This window comes from Syngnathus leptorhynchus, chromosome 8, assembly GCF_054491065.1.
Source record: "Syngnathus leptorhynchus isolate UIUO chromosome 8, UIUO_Slep, whole genome shotgun sequence".
Lineage (NCBI taxonomy): Eukaryota > Metazoa > Chordata > Actinopteri > Syngnathiformes > Syngnathidae > Syngnathus > Syngnathus leptorhynchus.
In genome coordinates this window covers 319,845-346,981 of record NC_141202.1, presented here as the reverse complement: position 1 = coordinate 346,981, position 27,137 = coordinate 319,845, and the positions used below count along the sequence as shown (strand labels likewise).

The 27,137-nt window shown below is 46.7% G+C and overlaps 4 protein-coding genes across 4 annotated transcripts; all 4 read left to right on the top strand.

Annotated features, from left to right (window-relative positions):
- The first annotated feature begins 5,677 nt into the window (after nt 1-5,677).
- On the top strand, nt 5,678-10,991 carry gapdhs (glyceraldehyde-3-phosphate dehydrogenase, spermatogenic). The gene is made up of 11 exons (XM_085917629.1): nt 5,678-5,771; nt 8,706-8,768; nt 8,919-9,015; nt 9,097-9,203; nt 9,296-9,386; nt 9,475-9,593; nt 9,655-9,736; nt 9,820-9,971; nt 10,036-10,198; nt 10,309-10,406; nt 10,495-10,991. The coding sequence occupies exons 2-11, from the start codon at nt 8,740-8,742 to the stop codon at nt 10,559-10,561; spliced, it is 1,005 nt and encodes a 334-aa protein (XP_085773755.1). The 5' UTR covers nt 5,678-5,771; nt 8,706-8,739; the 3' UTR covers nt 10,562-10,991.
- Nucleotides 10,992-11,864: 873 nt separating this feature from the next.
- On the top strand, nt 11,865-14,496 carry tmem147 (transmembrane protein 147). Its single transcript, XM_085919077.1, has 8 exons — nt 11,865-12,009; nt 12,166-12,272; nt 12,788-12,857; nt 12,945-13,010; nt 13,169-13,305; nt 13,419-13,503; nt 13,631-13,752; nt 13,920-14,496. The coding sequence occupies exons 2-8, from the start codon at nt 12,196-12,198 to the stop codon at nt 14,038-14,040; spliced, it is 678 nt and encodes a 225-aa protein (XP_085775203.1). The 5' UTR covers nt 11,865-12,009; nt 12,166-12,195; the 3' UTR covers nt 14,041-14,496.
- Nucleotides 14,497-15,480: 984 nt separating this feature from the next.
- On the top strand, nt 15,481-18,193 carry sult2st3 (sulfotransferase family 2, cytosolic sulfotransferase 3). The gene is made up of 6 exons (XM_085919076.1): nt 15,481-15,864; nt 16,282-16,490; nt 16,580-16,706; nt 16,809-16,903; nt 16,975-17,155; nt 17,288-18,193. The coding sequence occupies exons 1-6, from the start codon at nt 15,723-15,725 to the stop codon at nt 17,410-17,412; spliced, it is 879 nt and encodes a 292-aa protein (XP_085775202.1). The 5' UTR covers nt 15,481-15,722; the 3' UTR covers nt 17,413-18,193.
- Nucleotides 18,194-22,404: 4,211 nt separating this feature from the next.
- ncam3 (neural cell adhesion molecule 3) lies at nt 22,405-27,103 on the top strand. Its single transcript, XM_085918183.1, has 16 exons — nt 22,405-22,480; nt 22,687-22,758; nt 22,832-23,026; nt 23,108-23,242; nt 23,305-23,445; nt 23,525-23,642; nt 23,811-23,968; nt 24,078-24,202; nt 24,356-24,491; nt 24,622-24,798; nt 24,896-25,016; nt 25,384-25,513; nt 25,591-25,759; nt 25,848-26,031; nt 26,098-26,229; nt 26,317-27,103. Exons 1-16 carry the CDS (start codon nt 22,420-22,422, stop codon nt 26,357-26,359), a joined length of 2,097 nt encoding a protein of 698 aa, XP_085774309.1. The 5' UTR covers nt 22,405-22,419; the 3' UTR covers nt 26,360-27,103.
- The last annotated feature ends 34 nt before the right edge of the window (nt 27,104-27,137 follow it).

Here is a 27,137-nt window from a genome sequence, read left to right as displayed (position 1 = left end):
TGCTGCTGGGATGGGGTGTGTGCCAAGCCAAGCTGACCCGGCAAAAAACGCATCTGCCTGCCTGCCTGCCTGCCTGCCTGGCTGGCTGCCTGCTCAATCTGGTCAAGCTGCTTTTTTTGGCCCGAAAGACAAATGGCTACGCCGACGAGTCATTACGGAAAAAAAAGTGAGCAACGCATGACACGCTTTTGATCAAGACAGAAAATGCATGACACAGCACTTGAACATGGTCAGCAAACTTTTGCTGGAAAGTGCTCCATGCAGGCCATCCTTTTCCAATGACAACCTCAAGTCAAAATGTGCAAGGCTGCACCAGTTGATTGACTACATGTTGCTTTTGCCTAATAATGTTGCTTTCACAATGATGTTTTCACCAATTAGCAGCCTGCAGTCATTGTAGAGTTTAACAGCAAGGGCTAATAGCTTAACCTTCCCGAAGCAAATGATCCGTTCCTCCCTTTGAGGTTGGCTTCAAACCTTGGAATATGACGTTGGGGCACATTTAGGGCTGGAAACCGCCACGAGCGCTAAAAATACCACTGCCAGTCTGCTAGCCACGGGCCTCCGTCACACATTCATTACCGCACGACCTGAGGTTGAGAGGAGAGGACCGAGTAGGGGATGTGGTCAGAGGAAAAAAAAAAACGGGAACAAAAATCCTATAGCGTGTGTGTGTGTGTGTGTGTGTGTGTGTGTGTGTGTGTGTGTGTGTGTGTGTGTGTGTGTGTGTGTGTGTGTGTGTGTGCGTGCGCATGTGTGAGTGAGCGTGTGTGAGTGAGTGAGCGTGTGTGAGTGAGTGAGCGTGTGTGTGTGCGTGCATGCTTAGACAGTGACAGTAAGAAAGTTTGGAGATGTGGTAAAAAGAAGAGAAATGGAAAGTGAAGCTCTGAGGTGTGTGTGTGTGTGTGTGTGTGTGCAGAACGAAGAATGGTTGTGGTCAGATCCATTAACATTGTATATTTCCTCTGGTTTCCTGTCATCGCAAAATGACGCCACTCATTGCCGTCTACTGGCTTATTATTGAAATCTTACATCAGGTTCATTGTGAGGAATGTGGCTAATGAAATCAATTTTGGATGATCCCCCCCATCCCAAGTCTGTGCTCTGGCCTCTCCCATCTCTTCCATCCAGCGTCCTTCTTGCGTCTATGATTTATTCCCTTGCTTCTCTCCATCCGTCCGTTTGTCTGTCTGCTGTACTCTGTTCCAGCTGCAGAGTCCCTCTTGGACCATCAATCCTTTCCTTCTCTTCAAGCCGTACCTGGCCCTCCATCAGCAGGCAGACACACTTGCATTGGTGTCACGTGCACGTACTATGCAAGGCGCCAGTGGGGCAACCTGATCTTCAGTCAACCTTGGAGCGAAGCACGCAGATGGAGCTTCCAGGTTGGGGTCTCCATGTGAAATCAAGACTAACAAGGTGATCTGTGGCTGTGCAAACTCAGACGGGCCGGCCGGCCGGCCAACTGGCATTTCTTCCCTGGGCTGCCCTTCAGTTTGCAGCAGCAGCACAGACAACGTCGCAAGCTGATCATTAGATTGTCTTGGACCAATTACATAGACGGAAACGATTTCATTCAAATGTCAAGAAATATTCATCAATGATTGTCAATATTTATTTCAGAGTGTGTAGTTTTATTTTGAGGGACAGGCACTCATGACTTCCTCCTCATTTTGTAGAAGCAATGTAGAATAATTACGCATGTCTCAATTTGTTATTGTTGGCGCTTCCGCGGTAAAATTCGAGACGTACGCGGGCTTAAGCTTTAATTGGCTCTGGTATTCAGTCATTCCCAGACTATAAGCCGCATCCGAATAGAAACCGCAGCAGCTAAAATTAGAGCAAAATCCTCTTTGGTTCATTAATACACAAGGCGCACTGGACTATAAGCCGCAGGTGGTTGGAATAAAACGCCCTCAATTCTATTACTATTCTGTGAGAGTCTGACGCAAAAAAATGATTTCAAGCACGAGACGTAAAACACACACACACACGACTGAGGTCGTGCTCGTCCACCTCTCAAAAAAGGGAGATGTCGGGGTGGGGGGACTCAAAATAGGTGTGCCAGACCCAGCTTGAGAATCTCAAATCGGATTAACAGACATCCTTCTCCAACCTCCAATGACAACAAAAGTGGGCCGTGATGAAATGACAGTTCCGAGGCGTTGGCCCACCGGCCAAAGCAAATACAGGAAAGAGGAAATGTTTACAGGTGCTACAACAAGGTTGGCAAGAGGAAAGGTTGGAATGATCATTCTGCCTGCCCTGTGTTTGCATCCATCCATCCATCCATCCTCTGTACGACTTGTCCTCACTGGGTCCCTATAAAGTGAAAATAAATGTCTTGTAAATTTGATACGCCACAGAGTATAATTAAGAAAATTGCTCAGTATATCAAATGAGGCTTGAAAATGGTGAGAACCGCTTGAGAACCGCTTGAGAACCGCTTCACCCTTAGTACTAAATGCTGTCCACTGAAAAGGGGAAAAATGGACAATCTTTTTTTCATGTCGACGGATGGACTTTGCAGCGCCCATCACCTCCTCGCTCTAACAACAACTCCCTCTGTAAATGGTGACATCTTTGGGAGATGAATTTGGGAGTGGAAGCACAGCTAGTTTGAGCTAACAGCATGCTGTGTTAGAAATAAGTGTCATGATGACAACTAAATACTCATTAGCCTCATTGACTTATTTGATTCTTTTTTATTTCCAATTCATTCATGTATTTACGGGATTGCTTCAGAAATTTCAGTCGCGTTTATTTCACCCACTTCACTCAGCTTCTCATTGTTTTTGAACATTTCCAATCCAAATTTGAAAAGACCTACTTCATTGATCTCATGAGACGTTTGCTGAGATTTTCATCGATTCGAGTTCAAATGAAAAATTCGGAAACCTCGAGCGAAAAATAAAAGTTGTTTTTTTTTTTTTTATTCGGACATCTGCTACGTGTGTCACTGTATCTCACTCATTTGATGGAATCTAGCATTCCATTCAGTCCGTACTTCAAGCTGAATGTTGTTTTCCATCTCTCCTATTCTCTAGCCGCGGGCTTTCCTGACAAAAACCTTCTGATGAATGCGCGCAAAGACAATTCCCTTCTCCCAAGTCAAGTACTCACTTTATATTTGAGCAAAAAGAGCAAGTATTTGCGGCTTTCTATATCAAGATGATTTCTTCCCCATTGTTTGCATCTTTCATTGCATTTTCCTAAATGCCATTCTACAAATAATTGTCATGATGAATGTCTGAACGTGGGCTCAATCCTCGCCCCCAAACCTTTCCGCAGACTTTGCGGCTGAATGATGGAAAGCAGATCTCGCTAGGAGACCGACGTATCGTTGCTATAATGATCGGAGAGGTTTGCCGGGCGGTCGGGGGCTTGTTTTAAGGCTACCCGTGTTTGAGCTTATTTCATTCATATATGCTCCAATGCAATAAAGCTGTAAAGGAAGGCAATTATTGCTGCTATGTAAACATGTCCATTGAGCTTAATGAGCCAACTTTGAAAGCACTGACAATAATAGAGCGCGTGGAATTGATTGCAGTCCTTCATGACAAATGCTTTGTTTTTCCAATGTCGGAGATGAAGGAAAGGCAAAATTCAAATCTCTTCACATCTGCACAAGCCTATAGGCGGATATACATACGCACGCACGCATGCACGCCTGGGCTCAGACTGAAATTTCCTGTCAAGTAGTGGCGGGAGATGAAGATGAAAGATTTGTCACTGGACAAGTGGCTCATTTCAACTGGCACTTTACAAAAGCAAGCTTAAATATCGAGAAATACTACGTACATACGCTCTTGCTTGCGAGGGTCATCCAAGAAGACGTAAAAGAAAACATTAGCTATCAATGGAAATCTGCTATAGGGTCATTGTGAACATTTTAGCCATAGTTACTTTCTTAAATGAATACATTCTATTTTAGAAACAAAAAGTGGACAAACGTTTTGTTTGTGTTGCTCCATGACTAGTTATGTTGTTTTTTTTAGGCTTTTTAACAATTCCGTTTATTTACAGTATATGTTTGGTCCAATATTATTTACAGTCTTGTTTCTAATCATTTGGTTCATTATTTGAGCTACTCATAATCGTGCTGATGCATTTAATGAAGTGTCTATTGAGTATATATTCCATGAATTAAAATGATATGGTAATGGTGAAATCATCTAAAATATTTGTCAGGCGAAGAACCGTTTTTTAAATATATTTTTCGATCTTTTCTGTTTGCTTTAAAAAAAAAGTAAAAAAAAAAAATAAAGTCGTGTTGACAATTGTGTTTTTCTTGAAGACTTAAATAATGAGTTCACCAAAGCCACATTTTTAATGCAATAATACAAAAGAGAATTTCAATAACGTTGAACTCAATCCTATACTGAGCTGATGAGAAACGCTCTTTTAGTACGTTCAAGACAAGATCGCCCTCTATTGAGCCAAAGAAAAATAGCATCAAGTCAATGTGCCTCTGCTACCAAACCAACTGTACTATGCATAGGGTTAGGCTTAGGCCCTAAGGGTCAGTCATTTGTTTGAAGATGACTTCATGTGAAAGCTTCTCACTTTGAAACTAATAGCGTGAAATAATTCCAAATCATCAAACTATCCATTCCAGTGACGTGTCCCCAAAAGATCACTTATTCCATTGGCTACTGGTTATTTCATATCTCATCAGCACACAGTTTGCGCTCCTCCTTATTTTTCTTTAGTTGAGGCACCTTTTCTTTCATTTTGGCCTGATGCCATCACAGCAGCGCAACAGCTGTATTTCTCCAACACTCCCAAAACAGGGGCTTGTGTGCAAAATAACAGAGAGGCGTGCTTTGTATGGCACATTTTCTCATCTGGTCTGCCTCTACAGCAACAAATGGGCAGACCAGCATCATTATTGTACAGCCTGAATTCTTTCAAGTCAAGCCTTTGTGGAAAAGTTTCTTTCGAAATTCCAAAGCAGCAAAGTGCATATGAACCACAATCCAAACTTTTACCACCTACTGTACATGTCCACAAGATGGCGCCATCGCTTCATATTTGACTTCTGACGAGTCATCGTTCGAGTTCAGAGACAGTCGACTCATTCAGCTGGGCTAACTAACAGACCCGCAGAAATAGTGACGGATGGATGGATGGACGGACAGAGAGGAGTCCCCAATTCTTTGTCTGGAAATGGAATAGTGACCACATAGAAGGGATGTCGGTCGCACTGCTGGGATTTTCCATGCTGCACTGCACGGCACGGCACGATCACTGCACGGCACGGCACGGCACGCATCCTGTTGCACGTAGCCATGCTCAAACGTGTCACGTGACAATGGAGCAGGCGAGGAAGGAGAACGTGACAAACCAGTAGTAGACTCCAGACACTCGGCACGCATCCTGTCGCACGTAGCCATGCTCAAACGTGTCACGTGACAATCGAGCAGGCGAGGAAGGAGAACGTGACAAACCAGGAGTAGACTCCAGACACTCAATTGCTTGTATAAAGTGCATGGAACGAACAACCTATTTCATTTCTTCCACATTTGATATCATGCACCACACTCAGATTGACAATCGGAACCTTTCAATGTCACCATCATTGCTGCCATTTCATGTGTGCAAAGTGCCTCGTTCAGAATGGACGCTGGCAGCAAAGGATGGCATGACGTCACGTCGCCAGGGAAACCCGGCTCAGCGAGTCACGTGCCATGTATAAAAGCTGAAGTCGCTCCACTAGGTTGCGCACTCTCTCTCTCTCTCATTCGAGGAAGCATCGCTCACTTACCGAGGTAGGTAAGCTACAAGGCTTCCTCCACACGCAAAATACATTCAATAGCCTTTGTGTATTTTGGGGGGGGGGTTGACTACGACACGTAGAGACAGGCGGGAGTCGCTTTGCAGACGACGACGACGTCATGTCATGTCTGCCGCCTGCCTGGCCACGACGTGCTCGCTCACGGAAGCGGCGCCATACCGTCGTTTATTCTTTTCATCATCACTTCACAGCGCTGCAAAAACATGCGTGGCGTGGGGACATAAGGAGCGTTAAATACTGCGTTCCGATTGGGGCAAAGATGGCTGACATCCTTCTGGAATGGACGGACGGACGGACGGAGGGAGGGAGGATAAACCCGAGGATGGGAGGGGAGGGGATGCTGTTACGGCGACGGCCTGCGTTTGTGTAATCCATGCATAGTTAGTTGCATCATTCGATGATTTGATGATTTTTTTTTCTTTCATATTCAAAAGGGGTTTTGTAGTGTCCTCTGTGGTTAGGGCGTACGGCATGCAGGCAGGCAGGAGTGCTACGTGACAGTGGCACTTCCTTTTGCTGCATCTTTGCGGAAGTGACTCGGCGGGCGTCCGTGTTACGTAACCTACCAGACATTTCCGTTGATTGCAGCAATGATTTTCAAATGTGCCGAATTGATCTCAAATCTAGTCATTTTGCTGCTACGTGCACAAATCGAATGATCACAAAGCAACATAGGTCTTTGAAGTATAACTCGCTGCTATCGGCTGAAGGTCATCGCTCCGACAGAGGAAGGTCAATGTAGGCCTGCAGCTGCTGTGACGATGCAGATCTGCTGCTAATTTATTCTCATTTCAGATCGACTCAAGGGGGGCTAAATACACGTGTAATATTTAGTGATACTTAAGCACACTCAATTAGGTCCATATGTTAGCAAGAAATACAATTTCATATTATTAGTCTATTTCCAGCACACATTTTTATTTGAGAAAATATTATTAGCTCATGTCGTACATGCAACACAATCTTGTGTTTATTTTCTGCTGCTTTCTGAGAGCCTTCTTCAAGGGGGCGGGGGCGGCAGTGTTTGCTTACCTGCACCTCCTCTGCAGAGTCATCACATGATGTCTGCAGTTGCATTCTGTGCCCACGGACAGGCGCACCTTTCCGACCCATTCATGTGCGCAGTCATTCAATGTGTGGCTTTGTAATACAACATTATCCTCATTGTAAAAACCTGCAACTCGGTGCTGCTTTCAAGACTGGATTAAACAAAAAACATGGATGGCTTGTTTCACTGAGAGCGTCCGATAAACAAAACATCTGCAAGACAAGCCAAAAGTCCAAACAACAGCCAAGTCTTTTTTTGTAGCTGCTGATCAAGCATGTCACCGACACAAAGAGCAGGCGTGTCGATTGTGCGTCGCTGGCCACAGGAAGTGGAAAGTGTGCTGACGGTGGTGGTATTGAACAAGAATTTGGCAGCTCGGTGACATTTGCTACAAATGGAAAGTGGTGGATTTGTGCAGAACGCTCACCAAAAGCCTGGGCCACAAGTAAAAACATGCCCTAATGAGATGCAGCCAGTTAGCTTACCGCAACAGAAAAGTACTTTTGGGCTCAAGGGTGCGGCCGGCGGAGGGTTAGAAAACAAGGTGAATAGGCCACAGAGGAAAAGAAACCTTGGGAGTGGCATAAGTTTGAAAAGCCAGGTGTGTCTGCCAAAGCATTTGTATCTCCCAATGATTAGATTGGTTGTCTCAGAATGTGGTTTGGCATGACCCCCTTTTCCCAGCCGGGGCCCCTCCGCCCATTTTCCTCACTAAATGGGTCACAGCTCGGAGGGGAACAGGCCTGACAAAGAAAGAAATAGGCAGAAAAGAAAACGGCTCCTTTTGTGATGGGACGTTCTGGAGTGATGGCAGAAAAAAAAGATGAAGGCCATTCGAAAAATCAATGTCCATTTAAAGAGCGCCATCCAGCACATTTGAAGCTGCCGTTCCCAATATTTGGCTTTGCACAATGCAGCCTTTGTGCAGCATGTATTGGCAAGCAAGCCAATGTCCTGAATGCACCATCAGTCTCTCCTTTGCTCCTTGGATTGAGTTTGAGGTGCACTCGCTGGAACTCACTCGTGTTGCTAGGCGGGCTCACGATTCATTGTGTTTCATGTATCGGCGTAGAGGCCATTTGGGTTTCAAAAGAGACTTTCCAGGAAGGAAACGTCAAGACAAGGTCAGGTGATTGCTGAGTTGAGTAAACATGCTAAAGAAGAGAAATAAGGGAGCCAGTCACACTGGCATGTTCCTTCAATGACCTCTAGAGCAACACAAAATGGTGGACAGCAGATTTCAATTCAAGTAGTAACACGTACCAGTGACCTGGACAGTCTTTTTCTTTTCTCACTTGACCATTTTGGGGAAGCTTTTATCCCCGTGTCTTTATTTTCCGTGTACCCATAATGAGTTTAACAGTTGGACAGCCAGCTTGGCGTGCGTGCGTGAAACACACAACACGCACTTAAGGAGATTACAGCAGTCCACAAATGGTGTCTGAGCAGTGTCAAGGACAACTTGCAGCGCCTTAACCCTCAAATGACATGGCAGACATTGGAATCCTGCCATTTGAAGGAAATTTTAGATAGCACAAGTATTAGGTGGTAACATCCCCGGGCTGCTGGTTTACTTTCCGAAAGGTTTCAGTGGAAGGACAAGTCCCGACGAAGCAAACCGTACCACGTGGCTTCTGCCGTGGCTGCTCTCGCTCAACCCAAATGAAAAACATGGAGGATCGCATACTTGAATTGATGCCAGCCGGCCAACGTGTTTGTTCTGATCTGATTGCAGGGTCCTATTCCAGCCTTTCTTCCAGCCTTCTCATTGTTGTCTAAACATGTCTGTGCACATGAAAGATGTTTGTCTTTTTCCTGCGCTGCACTGAAACGCTCTCCTCCTCCTCCTCCCCCCCTCAGGTGGTAATCCAGTACTCCCCAAGAAACAGCAACCATGCCACAGCTCTGCGTTGGAATCAACGGGTGCGTTTTTGCTTTTCGGACGTTGTTCACGACGGTTTCTGCTATGATCTCAATCCGAGTCTAAACAATGCTGATCTGTGAAATTTGTGCGAGACGTACTTTCATGTTGCATCCGTAGATAAGACTGGTTGGGTTTTTTCTCTTTTGTAGCTTTGGCCGTATCGGCCGCCTAGTGCTGAGAGCCTGCCTTCAGAAGGGCATCAAGGTTGTGGCCATCAATGACCCCTTCATTGACCTGCAGTACATGGTGAGACAATCACGGAAATGTGGAACTATGCTGAAGCATCCGACGTACGTACGTCCGTACTGAGCAACGTCGTGCACTTAGGTCTACATGTTCAAGTATGACTCCACTCACGGCCGTTACAACGGCGAGGTGTCTGAAGAGAACGGCAAGCTCGTCGTTGATGGCCAGGAGATCTTTGTCTTCCAGTGGTAAGGTTTTGGGGTGTCGCCCTCTTCTTTCAAATGCCATCATTACAAGGCAGTCGTTGTTATGAAATGTTTTCTTTTGTTTATCTGACTAGTATGAAGCCAGCTGAGATCCCCTGGGGCAAATCTGGTGCCAAGTACGTCGTGGAGTCCACTGGAGTCTTCCTCTCAACGGAGAAGGCCTCTGTATGTACACCGGCGTCCAGTACGTGCACGCGCGTCTCCTGTCTTTATTCTAACGTGGAGCCTTTCCGTGGCGGCCGGCTGGCCGTAGGCTCACATCAGCGGCGGGGCCGAACGTGTGGTGGTGTCGGCACCGTCGCCCGATGCCCCCATGTTTGTCATGGGCGTCAATGAGGACAAATACGATCCCTCCTCCATGACCATTGTCAGGTAAGGTTTGTGACGTGACGTGGCACGAGGCACAATTGCTCATCAAAGTTTGTTTAAACAGCAATGCGTCGTGCACCACCAACTGCCTGGCCCCCCTGGCCAAAGTCATTCATGATAACTTTGGCATCGAGGAGGCCCTCATGGTAAGCATACGTTTGTTTGTTTGTTTGGAAATTGCATTGATGTCCATTTTTGCTCATTGAACCACGGTGTTCAATTTGTCTAGACTACAGTCCATGCTTACACAGCCACTCAGAAGACCGTGGACGGTCCCAGCGCCAAGGCCTGGCGCGATGGCCGCGGGGCTCACCAAAACATCATTCCAGCCTCCACCGGCGCCGCAAAGGCCGTGGGCAAAGTCATCCCCGAGCTTAACGGGTAAAGGACTTGGGCACGTGCCGTTATGTGAAGTGAGCCACAAATTCTTTTTCATTGTCTCCAGGAAGCTGACAGGCATGGCCTTCAGGGTGCCCGTGGCCGACGTGTCCGTGGTGGACCTGACGTGCCGCCTGTCCAGCCCTGCGTCCTATGCTCAGATTAAGGAAGCTGTCAAGAAGGCTGCTCACGGGCCCATGAAGGGAGTGCTTGGTTACACTGAGGATCAGGTGACCCAAATCATGATGCCGTTGATCAGGAAGACGCTGGCCGGCTGCTTGGCCGGCCGGCCGACCGACCGACCGACCGACCGACTGACTGGCTGTACTGTTTTGAGCAGGTGGTGTCCTCCGACTTCATCGGCGACACCCACTCCTCCATCTTTGACGCTGGCGCCGGCATCTCCCTCAGTGACAACTTTGTCAAGCTCATTTCCTGGTTCGTTGATTTGCCAATTCAATTGTTGGACAAAGAAAATAATTGGTTTTCTGACCTGACCTTGTCATTTTCTTGTTTGGTGCTCCAGGTATGACAATGAGTGTGGCTACAGCCACCGTGTTGCTGACCTGCTGTTGTACATGCACAGCAAGTAGATGCCCAACGCACATCCAGAAAGGGACCACCCTCACTCACCATGCTGGTGTCCTCCTCCTCCGTTCTCTTTTCCACACAGACGCCACCCACGCATCCGTCATCCTGTCATAATCACGCCACAGTTCCTTAGCCGCTAATTCTTCTGTGCAAGTAGAAAGCAGAAATGATGTGTTAAGTGTTCTGATTTAATCTCGTCTTCCCCTTTAACGATGAGTTGATTGGCTGGTGACAGTATTTGTGTCTGTGTGCTCCCTGCCCCTCCCTGTAGAAGTGTTGTTATGGCTCAATACTGTCGTTACCTGCTGGTTGTATCCATCCATCCATCCAGCCATCTCCATGTTGGTGTATTTCCAAGGCTTATCACCAGTGGAAGGAGGAAGGGCAGAATGACTGTAATGAAACGAAAAGTAAAACTTGAAACCCATATAACTGTCTCTCTCTCTCTCATTTCTTTACATACAGATGAACATGTAGATGATGCGTGGACTATTGTCAATATGATTGATACGGGTGCAAATCATGTCACAACTATTGTCAATATGATTGATACGGGTACAAATCATGTCACCTAAAAAGTCATTCTTTTAAACAAGGGTACATTAAAATGCATAGCTACTTCTTGGGTAAAATGCTAAACGTCCTTTTCCGCCTGTTAAGTGCATCATACTGACCTCCTCATTTACCCGTTGGGAGCAAGAGGAGCTTTAGTATGGTGCTCAAGGATACTACTCTGACACGGTATTGAGGTTTGCTACCACTGCCGGTACTTCCATATTTGCTCGCAACGATTTTTACTCCTATTTATGTGAAGACGATGAGCACGTGGTTGTCTCGCAATTGTCAACAATGAGAGGGAAAATGTCAATACGCAGTACTTGCCCTCCCCGCTTAAAAAAAACAAAGTTAACATTTTTAAATGATTACTTCTGCAATACTGTTGTTGGTTTATTATTCTGACTTTTAACAAATGAAACGAGAAGGGAAGCTTTTCATTTTGACTAGAGTTGCATAACAATTCTGCACACTAATGGTTTAATAGTTCATTTTCCCAAGATAGACAGAATCTCATGTTCACGTTTCAAGTCTCAGGTTTATGAACATTTTACTTGAGCGAGAGCACTGTAGTTGTTCAAAAACAACAGATAAAGATGAAGACTCCAAAATACAATTCGCATTCCTCTTTTCATCATCCTTGAAATTTGCAGGACTGAAACTGTGCCTCAAATTCTGTTAAATGGGCTTTGTCTGGTAAAAGGTTACGTCGTCTCATGGCAGCTCAAAACAAAAATTCTCGGGTTAAAAACAACAAAAGCAAAAAAACGGCTTTTGACCTTCCCAGGGAAAATCTATGTTCCCAGCGGAAACTCTGTCGGAGGGATTTGACAGTAGCACGTCCCTAACTTCCGGTACCGGCTGTCGTTTTGCATCGAGTGACTTCTTTTTCGTTGTAAGTGACGAATAGCAATGTTTGTTTGTGAGTGCACAGTGCGCGTTTCGTATTGCTGGCATTACGGTATCGCGTCCAGTCCGATGAAAGGCCTGACTTGGAATTTGTAGCATTTGGTGTGCCTGGCGAATGAACGAATACTGTCTTTTTCCACAGGCCATCCATCGGATTATCTGACAAGCCATCATGACCCTGTTTCATTTTGGAAATTGTTTTGCTTTGGCCTATTTTCCTTACTTTATAACATACAAGTGCAGCGGGCTGTAAGTATACGTGTAGATTTTTGGTCTCCAACTATTGTTAAGACATCCACACAATAAAAGTCAAATGATTAGATTGGTAGGTGAAGAGAGAAATCAGCTACAATTTGAAATGAACTTGTTCAATTGGAAAGAGCTCGGACAGTTTTAAAAAGAAAACAGGATTGATTGAATGATGGTAGCCTTGTTTGAAATAAAGGCTGCATATGAAAGAAGAAGTCAAGTTACATTGAAATAGTATCACATCAAAGTGTCAGGATTTGGAGATTTGAAGAATTGCTTCACATTATTTTCATGCAACATTGCACCATTCGTGAAACAAAAGGGGTTGCTAATCACCTTAGTCATGTCAGCGCATTGAGAGGGTCTGCCCAATCCTCTTAGTATTTTACAAATGGCAGGACAAGCAATTGTTGGTTTTACTTGAGTATGGTAACTTCCATTGGGGGTTCCATTTTCTTGTACAAATGAATAAGGTATCTCTCTCTCTCTCTCATCTTACTGTGTCCCATTGTTAGTTCTGAGTACAACGCTTTCTGGAGGTGTGTCCAGGCTGGAGCTACCTACCTTTTTGTCCAGCTCTGCAAAGTGAGCGAGCGAGCTGAAAGCTAGTGGATGGTAAATGGCCTGTCTGCGCTTCACGATGGAAATATTTTTGCTGTTCTTGTTTGCCAGATGTTGTTCCTTGCAACGTTTTTCCCCACCTGGGAAGGAGGAGCTGGAGTTTATGACTTTGTCGGGGTGAGTGCCACTCCATTCCATACCATACGCAAGTGCATTTGCAGAGCAGATCATTTTGAAAACAAAAGTTGATGTGACTTATTGCTTCCATGAGCCCAATGCAATGACAAAGGGTGCGTGCTAAGTGCGTTATGGATCTGACTGTGTGTTTGTATCAGGAATTTATGAAAGCAACAGTGGACCTTGCAGATCTGTTGGGCCTCCATCTCGTCATGTCACGTAATGCTGGCAAAGGAGAGTACAAAATCATGGTGGCCGCTATGGGCTGGGCAACGGCCGAACTTGTCATGTCAAGGTAGGCATGCATGCATGCATTCATTCATTCGTGCATTTATTTATTTATTTATTTATTTATTTTGAAGCACGTCAACAGTGTTCCTATCAAATGTTGTGCATGTCGCTCTGCAGATGTCTTCCTCTCTGGGTCGGGGCCAGAGGAATCGAGTTTGACTGGAAATATATCCAGATGAGCTTTGACTCCAATATCAGTTTGGTGAGTGTCTGTCCTTTATCTTTTGTCTTTTTTTTTCAAATTTAATTCGTACTGGCACCACCCACAAAGGTAGGATTCCAATTTGCAAAGGTGGTCAAAGTGTTTTTGTTTTATTTTGTCTCTCCAGGTACATTATATGGCCATGGCGGCAGTGGTGTGGATGTTTACACGCTACGACCTTCCCAAGAGCTTTCGGTTCCCTGTTACCGTGCTGCTGGCGCTCTGTGTCTACAAGTCCTTCTTAATGGAGTAAGTGCATTCATGATTACATTTACACGGAGAGAGAGAGAGAGAGAGAGAGCATCTGAGGTATCTGGATCCCATTCAGATGTTTAGGCCTTCAAGTTTGAAGGCACCCACTGTGCAATTGTAATCACTGGCATGTATTGAAGTTGTTTTTTCATGTGGGTGTGCAGGTTGTTTATCCACGCCTTCCTGCTGGGCAGCTGGACCGTGTTATTGGTGAAAGCTGTGCTGACTGGCGCCATCTCTCTTTGTTCACTTTTTCTCTTTGTCACCTTGGTGCACAGTAACTAAGGTGGTTGTGTTAACTGCTCTTACAGCAAGCGCCAAGTTCATCCTGGAATTTGTGGGTCTGCCATGGAAAAGCCATTCTCTCTTATAGCGACTGAAACACTGAGATTTTGTCAAATGAAGTAACATTCATCTTCTGCCACATTTTCATCATGTATATATTTGCTTCACTTGGACACTAGAAATGTCATTTAGCAACTTTGACATACATGCGCCTCACGATCAAAGTGATTTTTCCTCCAGACAAAATTGGATCTGTACGTGAGAAATGTTTTACGACTAACAAACAGACTGGTCATTTATTGAACGTGTATCCGTCGTGTGTCACCGTTTGTGGTGAGACCTGTTTGGAAAGAAGAAATGATGCTTTTGTCCTTCAATATCATCTTCCACCTGCTAGATAGATTGGTGGAAGACGTAAAATGACATGAGATATGAATAAAGGTGAAGTTGAATTTTCATTGTTTCATCCGGGTTGATTGGACTGCACGGACTTATGGGAATGAAAACGTTCTTGATGATTTCATCCTCTGCGCGTAGCCATCAAATTTGATTTCCACCGCTGATCAAAGTTGGAAAGGGCCCGATCTCGAAAAGAGGCAAATTCGGCCACAAGATGAGTTGCATCACTTTGACGGAGTTTGAGCCGTCCGTCCGTCAATGCTCCCGACTGTTTGCAGCCACACATTGCTTTCCCTGTTGACAGACAGACAGACTGTGGCTGGTGTGTGCAAGAATAACCACATTGCACATTCCACGGTGAATTGAACAAGGATGATCTCTCTGGCAGCAGAGGGCCACCATCTCAAAGTACAGGGCAAATCTTTAAGGATTCTTCTTCTTGTAATCCATCGGTCGTAGAGAGCTTTGAAAAATGCTGACCTGACTTAACAATGTGTCAGTTGGCATCGCCACGAATCCAACCTGATTTTTTTTATTTTATTTTTTTTCTCCGAGCGCTACATCATACATTTGACTGACTCCCCTCCTCCTCCTGAAAACTCAGCAAACTGCACTTCATCCAAATGTATAAGTGGTCCATCCCTGTCAGCTGACATCGACCTTAAGGAGAGAAGCGTGACTGTCCTACAGCAGAGCTCCAGTCGCTATGTCCTGGCACAGCTACATCAAGTACCACGGCCTGGTCCTGCCACCCGGGGCGCACTCAGAGGAGAGCTTGAAATATGCCGAAAATTTCTCTGTGGAGGACACCGATGTGTTTTCTGTGACATACCCCAAATCAGGTACATTCAGCAACCCACATTGGAAGAACGAGTTGTTGTAAGTCTGAAATGGAATCGAATGAAAATGCAACTTGACTGTCAATTATTGGTAGTTGCAGAATGGACCTACCTAGATCTATAGTTTTGAGTTAGTGTGAACACCCCCCCCCCCCTTACATTCCACTAGATTGGCGGTAGCTGGGAAGTTCTGTGCTTACTTCCAGTACCCTCGGACTTGTGCGCATTTTGAAGTCATGTGTACTTTTGTCGTTTCCTTGTTTACCTCGGTTGTTGGTAGTCACTTTTCGAGCTTCCGTAAACAATCATACACGTGGAGGCTTGTCTGAAATATCTTGAAAAGCCCAACTTGGTGAAGTTTAATGACGTATTTACGTGAACGTGAACGCGTCATCGGACCCGCCTGGCTCGTCCCCGGCCCGGATAGTTGGAAGAACATACACAATGTCTGTGGAAGACTTGTATATTTGGCGCCATGGACTTATGTTGCCAAAGGAAACGCACTCTGAAGAAAGCCTGAGATTTTTTGCACAGGATTGGACTTTTAAAGACGACGACGTTGTCGCCGTCACGTACCCCAAGTCAGGTCAGTGTTGATTGAGCAGCCCGGACTAAATTCCATTCCCCACCCACACTTGTCATGTATTCTCTCTCTCTCGCTCTCTCTCTCTCTCTCTCCCCCCATGTTGTCCTTTCATATTCACATAGACAGACAGACAGACAGACAGATTTGTGCCAATATGCAAATACGTGCATTGTCCAAGTTGCTCAAAATAAACCCTCGGGCCAGCCAGGTGGCATGAAAAAAATACCAAGGCAAGTTAGGTTCTCCAAATCGCCATATAGTCCAAGTGTGTCATTGGAGCAGAAAGAGATTCTTGCGAGTAGATGAAATGTAAGGGCTTCATTCCAAAGAATAGCAACAACAGTATAGCCTACCTTGATCTTTCGCGCGTACCAATCCCAAATGAGCATGATACAACTTCCATTGTCTCCTCTGCAGGTACAATCTGGATGCAAGAGATCCTGCCGCTGGTGCTCAATGGTGGGGACTTGACACCCATCCAAACCATTCCCAACTGGGATCGAGTTCCCTGGCTGGAGGAGAAAAGATTACAAGTCGTTGTGGATCACTTGACTTCTCCACGAGCACTGGTCACACATTTTCCTTACCGTCTCATGCCACAGTCCTTCTTCTCCTCCAAAGCCAAGGTCAGTCGCGGTTGAAAATGCAGTGCTGTGCACTAGTGCACTATCTTCTTGCTCATCCTGGCTTGAACTCATATGACCCCCTTGGTCAGGTGATCTATGTAATGAGGAACCCCAAGGATGTCGTGGTGTCTTCCTATTACTTCCACCAAATGGCCACTTTCCTCGAAGAGCCCGGAACCTGGGAGGAATTTATCCACAAGTTCCTGGAAGGCAGAGGTTTCAAATCATCACAATAGAAATCATAATGTCAGATTGTTTGTATACTTTGGAGCAAATAGGTTGAATCCGTCGACCATTGTGCGCGCTTTCCGTCTCCAGTGATGTTTGGCAAGTGGACCGACCACGTCAAGAGCTGGAGGCGCTCGGAGCTGGGAGACAGAATTATGTTCATCACATATGAGCAAATGATTCAAGTACAAAGGCTTTCTGTATAATCCGTCCTCTGCTGTAGAAGGATTCATGAAGAAACACGCATACCTTGCAGGATCTTCCTGCAGCTCTACGGCTTATGTCCAATTTTCTGGGAAAGAACCTGAGCGACGACGTCATTGAGAAAATAGCCGACCATTCTTCTTTCAAGTCTATGCAGACCAACACGATGTCCAATTTCAGTTTGGTCCCCAAGATATACATGGACTCTGACAAGTCTCAGTTCCTTAGGAAAGGTGAGGCAACTGGCTACGTATGAAGTTGGCCATGGATGATGGTGCAAAAAATACTAGCTGCAATTGCCAAATCGATGGTGTATTTTCCTATGCATCCTCAAAGTGGATTTCTTCATGCTCTCACTGTTTTAGGTGTCGTCGGGGACTGGAAAAACCACTTTAGTTCAGAGCAACTGGCCCGCTTCTCCTCGGTGATTTACAAGGAGCTGGAGGGGGAGAGCTTCACCCTGCCGTGGAAACTCGACGACACCGCTTGACGTAGCAAATGTAGAAATGTCCTGTGTACTCATGTTATCGTTCTTCCTGAACTCGGATATGATGCTTCACATGGGGTCCAAGCAGGCTTCATGAGCAACGATAGTCAAAGTCCGCTTTCTTGTCAATTTCGTCACTCTTTATGAGATACAGTCTAATGGCACCCAATACAAGAACAAGCAGCATTCTTCTTGATCACTGTGTATGGCGCGAGGAAGTGTGTTTGGTTCCCTCTTCCCCGACATGAGATATTGCGCTCCATATCACTGCATTCAATGATTTGTTTGCCTTATTTCCTTTTTCATTGACTTCCACAATCGTATTTGTCAAAGTGGCAGAATAAATCAATGTCAAACGGGCTTTCGTCATGCGGATACAGCATTGAAACGCATCACGATCAAAATGGCCTTCCATAGTCAACCGATAGGTGGCAGCAGACGTGCACATTTTACCCTCGTCAAATGAACTTCCGTGACAAAGCAAGTACAAACAATGCAAATGCTGAACGCGATGAAGTATTGTACTACTGTATCAGAAAAGGAGCACTTTTCATTTGTAATCCTGCTCAATCTAGTTGTGACCAATCCGCGAGGCAAATGAAGCAATCACAATGTCGTCATTCCTTCCATTTGCAGCATTGATGCGGAGGGACCAAAACTCTGGCAGTGCTTGGTGACTGATGACCATTGACACATGCCGTCAATTCATTTCATCAATGAATGATCATTCCTTACATTTTAAAAGAGTTGCCCTGCCTGCGTGGTGCGAGCTGACACAAGCGTGGCAGCTAGTGCACAAGGACTTGGTAGAATATCCTCATTTCGTTGTGCAATGACAGACAATAAAGTCATTCTATTTTTTTCCCTTTTTGTTGAACAACCGTGCGAGTGGCACTGGAGGCAAGGGGTGTGAGTGCGTGCGTGCGTGCGTGCGTGCGTGCGTGCGTGCGTGCGTCCGTCCGTGCGTGCGTGCGTGCGTGCGTGCGTGCTAGAGTCAGTCTTATCTGTCCCCTGAGTCCTGACAATACATCATTCCAATGAATTACATGGAGGCCCATTTTGTCAGTGTGTGCGTGTTGCAGACCTGGTGGTGCCTACCCTCGGACACCCACTTTGCCAGTGCCTCGGGTTGCCCACAGGATGCTTGCCTTCTTTGATGCCTCCCTCCTCTCATCAAGCATAGTGCTGGAAAGATCATTCAGCTAACTGAGTCTACCCGGAGACATGCTCATATTTATCTGATGTTCAAAAGTTGACTTTAGGCCAACAAAATGTTTTGATCACTCACTTAGTTTGTTTGCAACAGGTTTCTGTGGGATTCTTTTCAAATGGAAGCATTTGCACCATTCGAACAATGTTTCCGTTTGTTCCTTAGACTGTGGCCCAAAAGGCAGCAAAGAAAATGGCTAGACGGTCAAAGTCATCCCACCGTGAAAGACATCCTGTCTGTCTGGTGGGCCATGGCGGGCGTGGGAAATGGCGTCATTCATGCATCCATCCATCCATCCACATTCTGCAAAACCGACCTTCTAGTCTCATTGTCGCGCTCATTTGCTAAATTGCCCGTGTGTCTTTGATGCCTTTGTTAGATACGTACAGGCCGCCGCGTTCCCTCCCCAGGGTCATATAGAATACTGTGGACCACGAATGTCGAGCGATGAGTTGATAACGTGAAATGTGGAGAGCGCTGGCGTTACGCATGCACCGTGCGAATCGCCTGCTTTGCTTTGCGTTGCTTTGCTTTGCGTTCACCGATAATGATGTCAATGTTTGACTTTTCCTCGCTCTTTATCGGATACTGCATATGGAGCGCTGTTGAAAATTGGGGGATGTTGCCTTTTACAGTCTTGGTGGAACACTCTAAAGTGGAGTGTCATACCCTGACAGGTGTCTATTTCTTAGGAGGTGAGCGAGAGCCTTTCTTTGCAGCATCATTTTCCTCCTTGCTTTTCAAACCAAATCCCAGTTCTCTAAGAAATCGTAAGACTTCATCATTTGGATTTCACTTGAATTTTCTTCTTCGTATTGTTGAAAAGAAATGAATGAGCCAATAAACACACACGGGAACTCAAGCACACGCACGCACGCACGCACGCACGCACACACGCATACGCACTCAGAGTCACGACCCACCCAGGGTGTCTGCTGAATTCCGGGCTATGGGGCGATTAGCAGTAATAGCAGGAAGCTAGTTAGCCTTATCGGCACCACGGCGGCCTCCGTTGGCACCGACGGACTCGGCTCACGTAAGGTTACGAGCAGACAGACGGCAAAAGAGGGGGTGGGGGCAAGATGCCCCAAATATCAGAGGAGAACATTTCATTGGGAGCAATTTGAAAATACAATCCTTGGGATTTTTGCCGGCTGTTTAGTTGCTAGATGGTGTCGACGAGAACAATGATGAACAATGCCCTGTCAGATTCAAAGGCGTGCTATTGGCACAAAGGTCACAAGTCTCCATTGTTTGAGCAGCACTTCCCGCATCCCCGCACACATTGAAGCCTATTTGGGATCAGGTGTCGGACCTGGAATGGGGAGTATGACGTGAGGAGACAGTAAACACGTATTTATAACCCAAAAAAACAACAAATCATAATCTGTCATTATGCTTGAGTGTTTTTGAAAAAAAAAGATTCACACGGCTTAACCATACTAGTCGTTTCTAATATTCCAGCAAAAAGGCAGACTAAGAGGATTGGCAACATTTTGTATGGGCACTTGCAGTCAATTCTTTCTTCAAATTTCAAAGGCATAAAAAAAGTGTACGAGCTGTGCTCCGTAATTTGAGGATGTGGTCAGGGAGGCCCAAAAGTCATCTGACAAAACAAACAAGAGAAATCCCTGAATGGAGCGCAGACACAACAGTCACGTAGCATTCGCTCAGCACGCAGACGGGCGGACGGACGGACGCACCCACGGACGGGAGGATGCTGCACTCCACTCTTCTCTGATTGTATTTATGCTGTATTTGTATCAACATCTGGTAAGGTTGTTGATATAGCAGGTCTTGAGTCAATCAATGGAGCTGCTGTGAGCTGAACACTCACTCCCAAATCAGAAAAGGAATTGGCCTGTTCACAACTCGACAAGTTAAAGATAATCCAATAAATAAACAAAGGCTATCTTTAGGAAAGCTGTTTATTGCTTTATTTACTTTTATGTTTGGAAGATGACCAAATGTTTGGACACGGATCCATTCACGTATGAAGGCATGAAAAATAAACCTTGTGAGTCAAATGTCATTTGTTGCTGTGGAACTTCCGGTTTTACAACAAAGGACTTGATTGTTTTCCATTCAAAACTCATCTACGAATAGAACGGAGTCAAAGAAAGAGAAAAATAAAATCAGGAATAGAATGGAAAGATGTCAAGTGGCGAGCAGTTAGCCTTGTAGCTTGTGGACGCATTTGGAGCCGGCTCTGGCCGCGCGCCTTTCAATCTTGCGGCACCGCTGTGCTGTGGATTGTTTGCATCATGAGGGAAAAATCCTCACTACCATGCTTATGCCATTCCTAAATGTCTCCCTTTTATGTCATCAAGTCAGAACAGGAAGAATCCCCTCCCCTTTCTTTAACCTTGGACAGCTCCGGACTTAGTCGAGGACAAAGTGGAATCCGCTCCTGTTTATTAGTGACACAATGGCTTTTGTAAACAAAGGTTGACACCACCTTCCAGTGTACAAACACAATGCGGACGTCGCCATCGCTTTCACACTGATAACGACGCACGGAGACAATGAGGTCAAACCTTTGCTTATCTAATACCGTATTTTCCATTTCATTCCATATTTAGGCCAATGACCTCCGACATCAACCGTGGCCATCTGATTCATGTAAATGCACACTGACGGAGAGGAGCATAGGAGGTAGGTCTGGTCCAATCAGCGGCATCTTTGCGTGCCTCTCCTTTCACTTCCTTCTGTCTCGCCATCATGTCTTCACTGTCCTCTCCTCTCATTGTTTTTCTACCATTGTTTGTATCTACTGTCTTTCCAGTTGTGCCCAAAAACTCTGCTTACATGATAGAAGTAGATTTACTATCGTAGGATGTCGTGTATTGTCTGGCATTACTGGAAGACATAGGACAATGCCATCTACTAAATGGGGAGCAGGGGCCTGCCTGCCTGCCTGCCTGCCAGCCTGCCTGCCTGTCTGGACCAAGTTGATCAAAAAGTGCTGGGACTTCAGGTCGCATTCCAACATGTGACCATCACATCCATGGATGCATTTGACAACAGCTCTGATTTGCTTGTCCATTTTCAAATGACTGTTGAGCTTTGAGAGTGAGTGGGAGCCACAAGCATGCCTTTCAACCATTTTCTGACAAGCATGGTCAGTGGATGCCCACCCATGGTAATGGCTCTGATTTTGAGCACGCTCCAATTTAATGAGCCATAATAGCACCTCCTGATAGTCACCCTGATAGATCCCCCCAAGGGACTATTTATCTTTTGATTAGCTGCTTGCTCTCTGGAGTACAAGATCCTGATAGATGGGAGGGGCAGCCTGGCACAAGTATGATAGGACCCGCAGGAACAGCTACTTATTCTCCACCAAGATGAAAGAACAATGACAAACGCCCAGTCATTCACAGCACGATATGGATTTGGGCGAGCGGGCACGTGCACAACAACTTTCAGTGGTCCACGTACGTACTGGCCTCGCACACGCGTACGCAGCGCAGCGCAGCCCAAGCCATGCTGAATGACAAAGGAAATCACGGACAGAATGGAAAATGGCAAGAGCCGTGCTCATTTGCCAATGGCTGCTGCTGCTGCTGCTGTTGACCTGCGTGAAGCTGCCCCCCAGTGCTGCTGCTTGTGGGGCCCACGGGCATACACTGTGACGCTGAGTCATTCTTTTGACCAAATGTCCAACCTAACTTTGCCACTTGCTCATGACTGAGAAAATGTTGGGAGGAGATGAGACCCAACCCACTTTCATGCCCTAGATATAAAGCCTGGGAGCCTCCCAACCCTGAAAGTGACCTGACAAGATTTTGCCAGTGACCATGGCAAAAGTGATCTTCACCTTTGCCTTGTTTTTGTGGCTTCTGCTTGTGTACAGCACAGGTCGGTTTTGTTCTTGATTGGAGTTATTGAGGGCAAATAGAAAATGGCATCTCTACACCATTGGATTGTCTTTCAGCGGAAGATATTTCTTTTTTTCCCCTGCCTGTAGTCGAGTAAAGAGTAGGAAGTTGAATGAGAGATGACTGACTCGTTCATTTTTGCAGAATGTTAACACCTCTATTTGATGTCTTTCCTCTCTTTGTCAGACGGCAAAATGGTCATCATCACCAGGAAGCAGGACGTTCAAGTCGGAGATGAGCTTTTACTCTTTTGTAAAGGTCAGTTGTCGTTGAAATCGAGCTGACTTTGATGCATCTCCTGAACACCTACTCCGTCGAACGGCTCTCTCAGCTGGGGGTGAAGGACAAATAACGTGGCGACGGGATGGCCTCGACGTCGACGAAGAGCTCATATCCAGTGTAGACGAGTCCTCTTCCAAGCTGAGGATCCAGAGCGCCGCATTGGAGGATGGGGGAAGCTACACCTGCCTGTGTGACTTTGACAGCAGTTCCACGGACGAGGTGCAGACGCGCATTTACGTTTATGGTACGTATGTAAGCGCATCATCAGCTGTACCTACATATTTTCTTGGATGACAAGAGTGCTGGCTCTGGTATTTCTTGTCAGAGGGTCCGTCCTTCGAAAGCACCCCCACCTATCATGAGTTTTTGGAGGGTACGGACGGGGCGGCGCCTTGTCGGGTATCCGGCCGGCCGGAGGTGGAGGTCCGCTGGATATACGGCAAGGAGAGCCCCTCTCAAGGTAAGCGCAAGCTCATCTCCATATGAGCGTTTTCGCATATGTTCCCGCTTCTTCTTCGTCAGGACAAAATATACGGCAGCTGCCCGATAACACGCTGGTCTTTGAAAAAGTCAAGCGACAGGATGCCGGGACGTACGTGTGCCAGGCCCAAATCAGAGGAAGGCCTGTCTCCGAGCAACTTGCCGTATCGATCGTCGTCAATGGTTTGGGAACTCAATGGCAGCAAATTTGCATGAAGCCCAATTGCTGTTGTGAAACGCGTGCATTGTGAACATCAATCAGCTCCTCCCACTGCACATATGAAAGAAGAGGTGAAGAAAGTCATGGCTGGACCGGAAAACAATCTTACCTTGCTGTGTTTGGTCGACGGGCAACCCAAGCCCAATATCACCTGGAACATGTAAGACACACATACCGAGCAGAATGTGCTCATCGTTGCCTCGAGTGGACATGAAGAAGGAAAAGACTAGAGACGAGGAGGTGAAGCGCCTTAAAATGGGCATTGACTCACGTCCCCCTCCCTACCTCTCTCTCTCTCTCCCTCTCTCTCTCTCTCTCCCTGGCACAGGCCGGCGGGATCGTTTGAGCCCGGGCATCACCACTTCAACTCTGATGGCAGCCGGCTGACCATCAGGTCCGTCGTCATGGACGACTACGGGGAGTACATCTGCACGGCAAGCAACAAGATGGGCGAAAGCAGCGCCACCGCTATGCTTCATGTCTTTGGTCGGTTGCTCGCTCGCTCGCTCGCTCGCTCGCTCGCTCGTCCGACTCCACGCGCGCCGGCGCCGGCCGTATCGATATGACCAACGGGGCTGCTGTGCGACGGTTTCAGAGGTGTCGTTGTCTGCGGAAGTGCAGAATGTCAGCGTGGGCCAGAGCGTGGCAGTGGCCTGTAACGTCTCCGGACTTTCTCAGCCTGACCTGCGCTGGATCAACAAGCGCAACGGACAGACACTGGTAGGTAGGAATGCTTTGGGACGTCACAAAGTCAGGAAGCGTTCCTTCCCATTTGGGGGCGTCAAATCAATTCTGAAATGAATTGAAAAATAGCCAGAGCTTCAAAGTGCTCCTTTGACGTTCTCGATGACTTTTGTGCTTCGGCCTCTTCAGGACTCACCTTCTGGTCGGATCCGTGTTGAGGGCGGCGTTTTAGTGATTGATGAAATAGCGCCATCTGACGGTGGCCTGTATTCCTGCATGGCTGTTGGACTCATCGGCAATGCGTCAAGAGACGTTGCCATTCACAGTAAGTTACCAGCTTGGATGCAAATGAGGAAAAAAAGTACCAGAAGTGGATCCCCCCCCCCCCCCAAAAAAAGCCTCCGGATTGTTGTATTCATTCCAAATGTAATTTCAATCATCTTGTTTTTCCTCAGCTCAGCCCGGTCCCCCTCCCTCCCTGTCAGTGTCATCTGGACCCGCGTCAGTCTTCTTCTCCCTCAAAACACTCCCCATTGATGGGGGAACACCAATTAGCCACTTTGTCCTGCAGTGGAGACTAAATGCAGACGTGCAGTGGCAAGAGGTGACGGTCCCGGCTTCAGGTCATTCAGGTAAGTGGACCCGTCCCAGTTGAAATCGTGGCGTGTATTCGACAAGTGTGTGAGACGAGGCGAAGCGCCTTATGTCTTGTGTCTGGTGTGCTGCTAGATAGCCTGGCTGTGACCTCCCTGATGCCTTACACCTTCTACACGCTGCGTTTGGCTGCCGTCAATGCGGCGGGACGGGGCCAATTCTCAGACGCAATGGCTGTCCGGACCTTAGGAAGACGTGAGTATCACACGTCATGTAAAATAGGACTCAACTCAATGACTTTCACGGTGGGATCTTTTTGAGCGGGGTGTAATATCAATGAAAACTATTTGTTGCATCATTTGATGGTCCAATTCCTATTTGAGGCCATTCCAGTGCCATCTCAACACCTATTTAGAAATAGATATGTTGATGAAATTGTTCCTATTTTTCATATCGTTATTCCGTACGTCGTCACTGGCTGTACGATTCATCTCGTCGTCGTGGTCATCACGTGTCCATCTACAGGAGGTAAGACACAAAACAATAAGCTGGTAAGCAAGGAGGCGTGTTGTGACGCACGTGTTGTGACGCACGTGTCGTAACGCACGTGTTCCTTGGCATGTAGGTGAACCGGACAGCCCGCTTTTGTTGCGTGATGAGATGAAAGTAGTGGGCAACTCCTTCTTCATCCCCCTCAAACATAGCGATAATGGCGAGACCCCTCTCCTGCACTACAATCTACGATACGGAGTGGTGGGTCACTTTCTACCTTCAGTCATCCACGCACGATACGGTGGTTGTACGTATGGATCTGGATTGTTCTCGCGCAGGATAGCGACGGGGCCGAGTGGAAAGAGAAGCGGCTGTCACCCGACATTGACTGGGTTCGCCTCGGCGAGCTGACCTTTGGCTCCGACTATCAATTGGAAATCGTAGCGGTCAACGCTAACGGTTCCTCCGTCCCGGCGACGTTGAACTTCAGCACCGCGGCCAAACCCGGTAATGTACGCTCTGAATAAGATGTGGATGAGCGCAGCTCCATCCTCTTTCTACTTTGACTCCACCCGTGTGTCCGTCCATCCCGCAGTGCGCAGCAGCATGACCAAAGGCAGGGTGGCAGGCATCGTCATGGTGATCTTGCTGCTGATTTTCTTGGCGGTGGATGCCACATGCTGCTACACAAACCGCTGTGGCCTGCTTATGTCCATGGCTGTGAAACTTTTCGGAATGAAGGTTCCGGAACTCAAAGAAGGGGACGGGGCTACTAACGGGTAAGTGCAGTAGCTGTGGAGGCTGTTTTTGTAGCTGATGATTCCAATCCCATTTGTTTGCTCTAGGCAAGTTCAAATGAACGGGATGTCCACTCCAAGAGGCCAAAGGCACCATATGGAAGTTCAGACGCTTCCCTCAAAAGAAGGGGACACACTCACAGAAGTCACCTGTGACAAAGCTTCTCTCACCAAACACGAGTACGTGCACTCACACTCCCCTCCCCGGCCTTTTCATCTGCTCGGGAAGTGAGAACTGAAATGGCTTTTTTTTCACCCCGCCCGCAGGAAAGGTCAACCAGACCGAAATCTGCCCGCTACAGACGCATAAAAGCCGAGACAAGCACAAATATTTGCAAGCATAAATCGGAGCAGTCATCGATCCAATACTAGGTCGTGTGTTTCTCATTGGTCGCTGCTGATTTGTGAGCGTATGTTGACCGTCTCCTGATCTCATCATGAAAAGTTGCTATGAAGACGCTCAAAGTGATATTTTGTGTCCTGATGCCATGTTGTTGAGTTGAATCGAAACTGTAATGCATCCAGCCGTCTTTTACAGGGTATAGCTATTTGTCATTTATTTATTCTTGAAATGACAAAGTGGAGCGGGCCGCTCGCTCAGAGTCAGCTGGGATGGATGGATGGATGGATGGATGGATGGATGGATGGATGGATGGATGGATGGATGGATGGATGGACGGACGGAAGGATGGATGGATGGATGGACGGACGGACGGATGGACGGACGGACGGATGGGACGAGCGCTTTAGACAATACGAGCTTGTCGACGGTAACGTTATTTCAATTTGTATAAATATTGTGCTGAGGCTGCTCTGACTGATTTTCAGGTTGAGCAATCTCCAACTCACACATCCAGGCCGTTAAACATTTATCTCAGCTAGACTGTGGAGAGTATTTTAAAGTCGCTCCGTTTTTAGGCTACTTTGTGTCTGCCTAACCAATAAACTCTGATGTAGCAGCATTTTTACTTCATGCATGCAAGTCATATAAGCTGTGTTGTAAATAGGTCTCTTTTTATTAGTGTCTGTGCTTTCTCCAGTAAAAGTATGAACAACGCGTTTTGAAGGCTCTCTTTGTCTTCTGTCCA

What these genes read in the sequence shown, in the direction of transcription:
- tmem147 (XM_085919077.1), top strand. Translation starts at nt 12,196, where the DNA reads ATGACCCTGTTTCATTTTGGAAATTGTTTTGCTTTGGCCTATTTTCCT. An exon ending in TTGACTCCAATATCAGTTTG is followed by an intron (nt 13,504 to 13,630) that starts GTGAGTGTCTGT and finishes TTGTCTCTCCAG; the next exon opens with GTACATTATATGGCCATGGC. An exon ending in TACAAGTCCTTCTTAATGGA is followed by an intron (nt 13,753 to 13,919) that starts GTAAGTGCATTC and finishes GTGGGTGTGCAG; the next exon opens with GTTGTTTATCCACGCCTTCC.
- sult2st3 (XM_085919076.1), top strand. Translation starts at nt 15,723, where the DNA reads ATGTCTGTGGAAGACTTGTATATTTGGCGCCATGGACTTATGTTGCCA. An exon ending in CGTCACGTACCCCAAGTCAG is followed by an intron (nt 15,865 to 16,281) that starts GTCAGTGTTGAT and finishes TCTCCTCTGCAG; the next exon opens with GTACAATCTGGATGCAAGAG. An exon ending in CAAGTTCCTGGAAGGCAGAG is followed by an intron (nt 16,707 to 16,808) that starts GTTTCAAATCAT and finishes TTCCGTCTCCAG; the next exon opens with TGATGTTTGGCAAGTGGACC.
- gapdhs (XM_085917629.1), top strand. Translation starts at nt 8,740, where the DNA reads ATGCCACAGCTCTGCGTTGGAATCAACGG. An exon ending in TTGGTTACACTGAGGATCAG is followed by an intron (nt 10,199 to 10,308) that starts GTGACCCAAATC and finishes TGTTTTGAGCAG; the next exon opens with GTGGTGTCCTCCGACTTCAT. An exon ending in TTTGTCAAGCTCATTTCCTG is followed by an intron (nt 10,407 to 10,494) that starts GTTCGTTGATTT and finishes TTGGTGCTCCAG; the next exon opens with GTATGACAATGAGTGTGGCT.
- ncam3 (XM_085918183.1), top strand. Translation starts at nt 22,420, where the DNA reads ATGGCAAAAGTGATCTTCACCTTTGCCTTGTTTTTGTGGCTTCTGCTT. An exon ending in AAGAGACGTTGCCATTCACA is followed by an intron (nt 24,492 to 24,621) that starts GTAAGTTACCAG and finishes GTTTTTCCTCAG; the next exon opens with CTCAGCCCGGTCCCCCTCCC. An exon ending in CCCGGCTTCAGGTCATTCAG is followed by an intron (nt 24,799 to 24,895) that starts GTAAGTGGACCC and finishes GTGTGCTGCTAG; the next exon opens with ATAGCCTGGCTGTGACCTCC.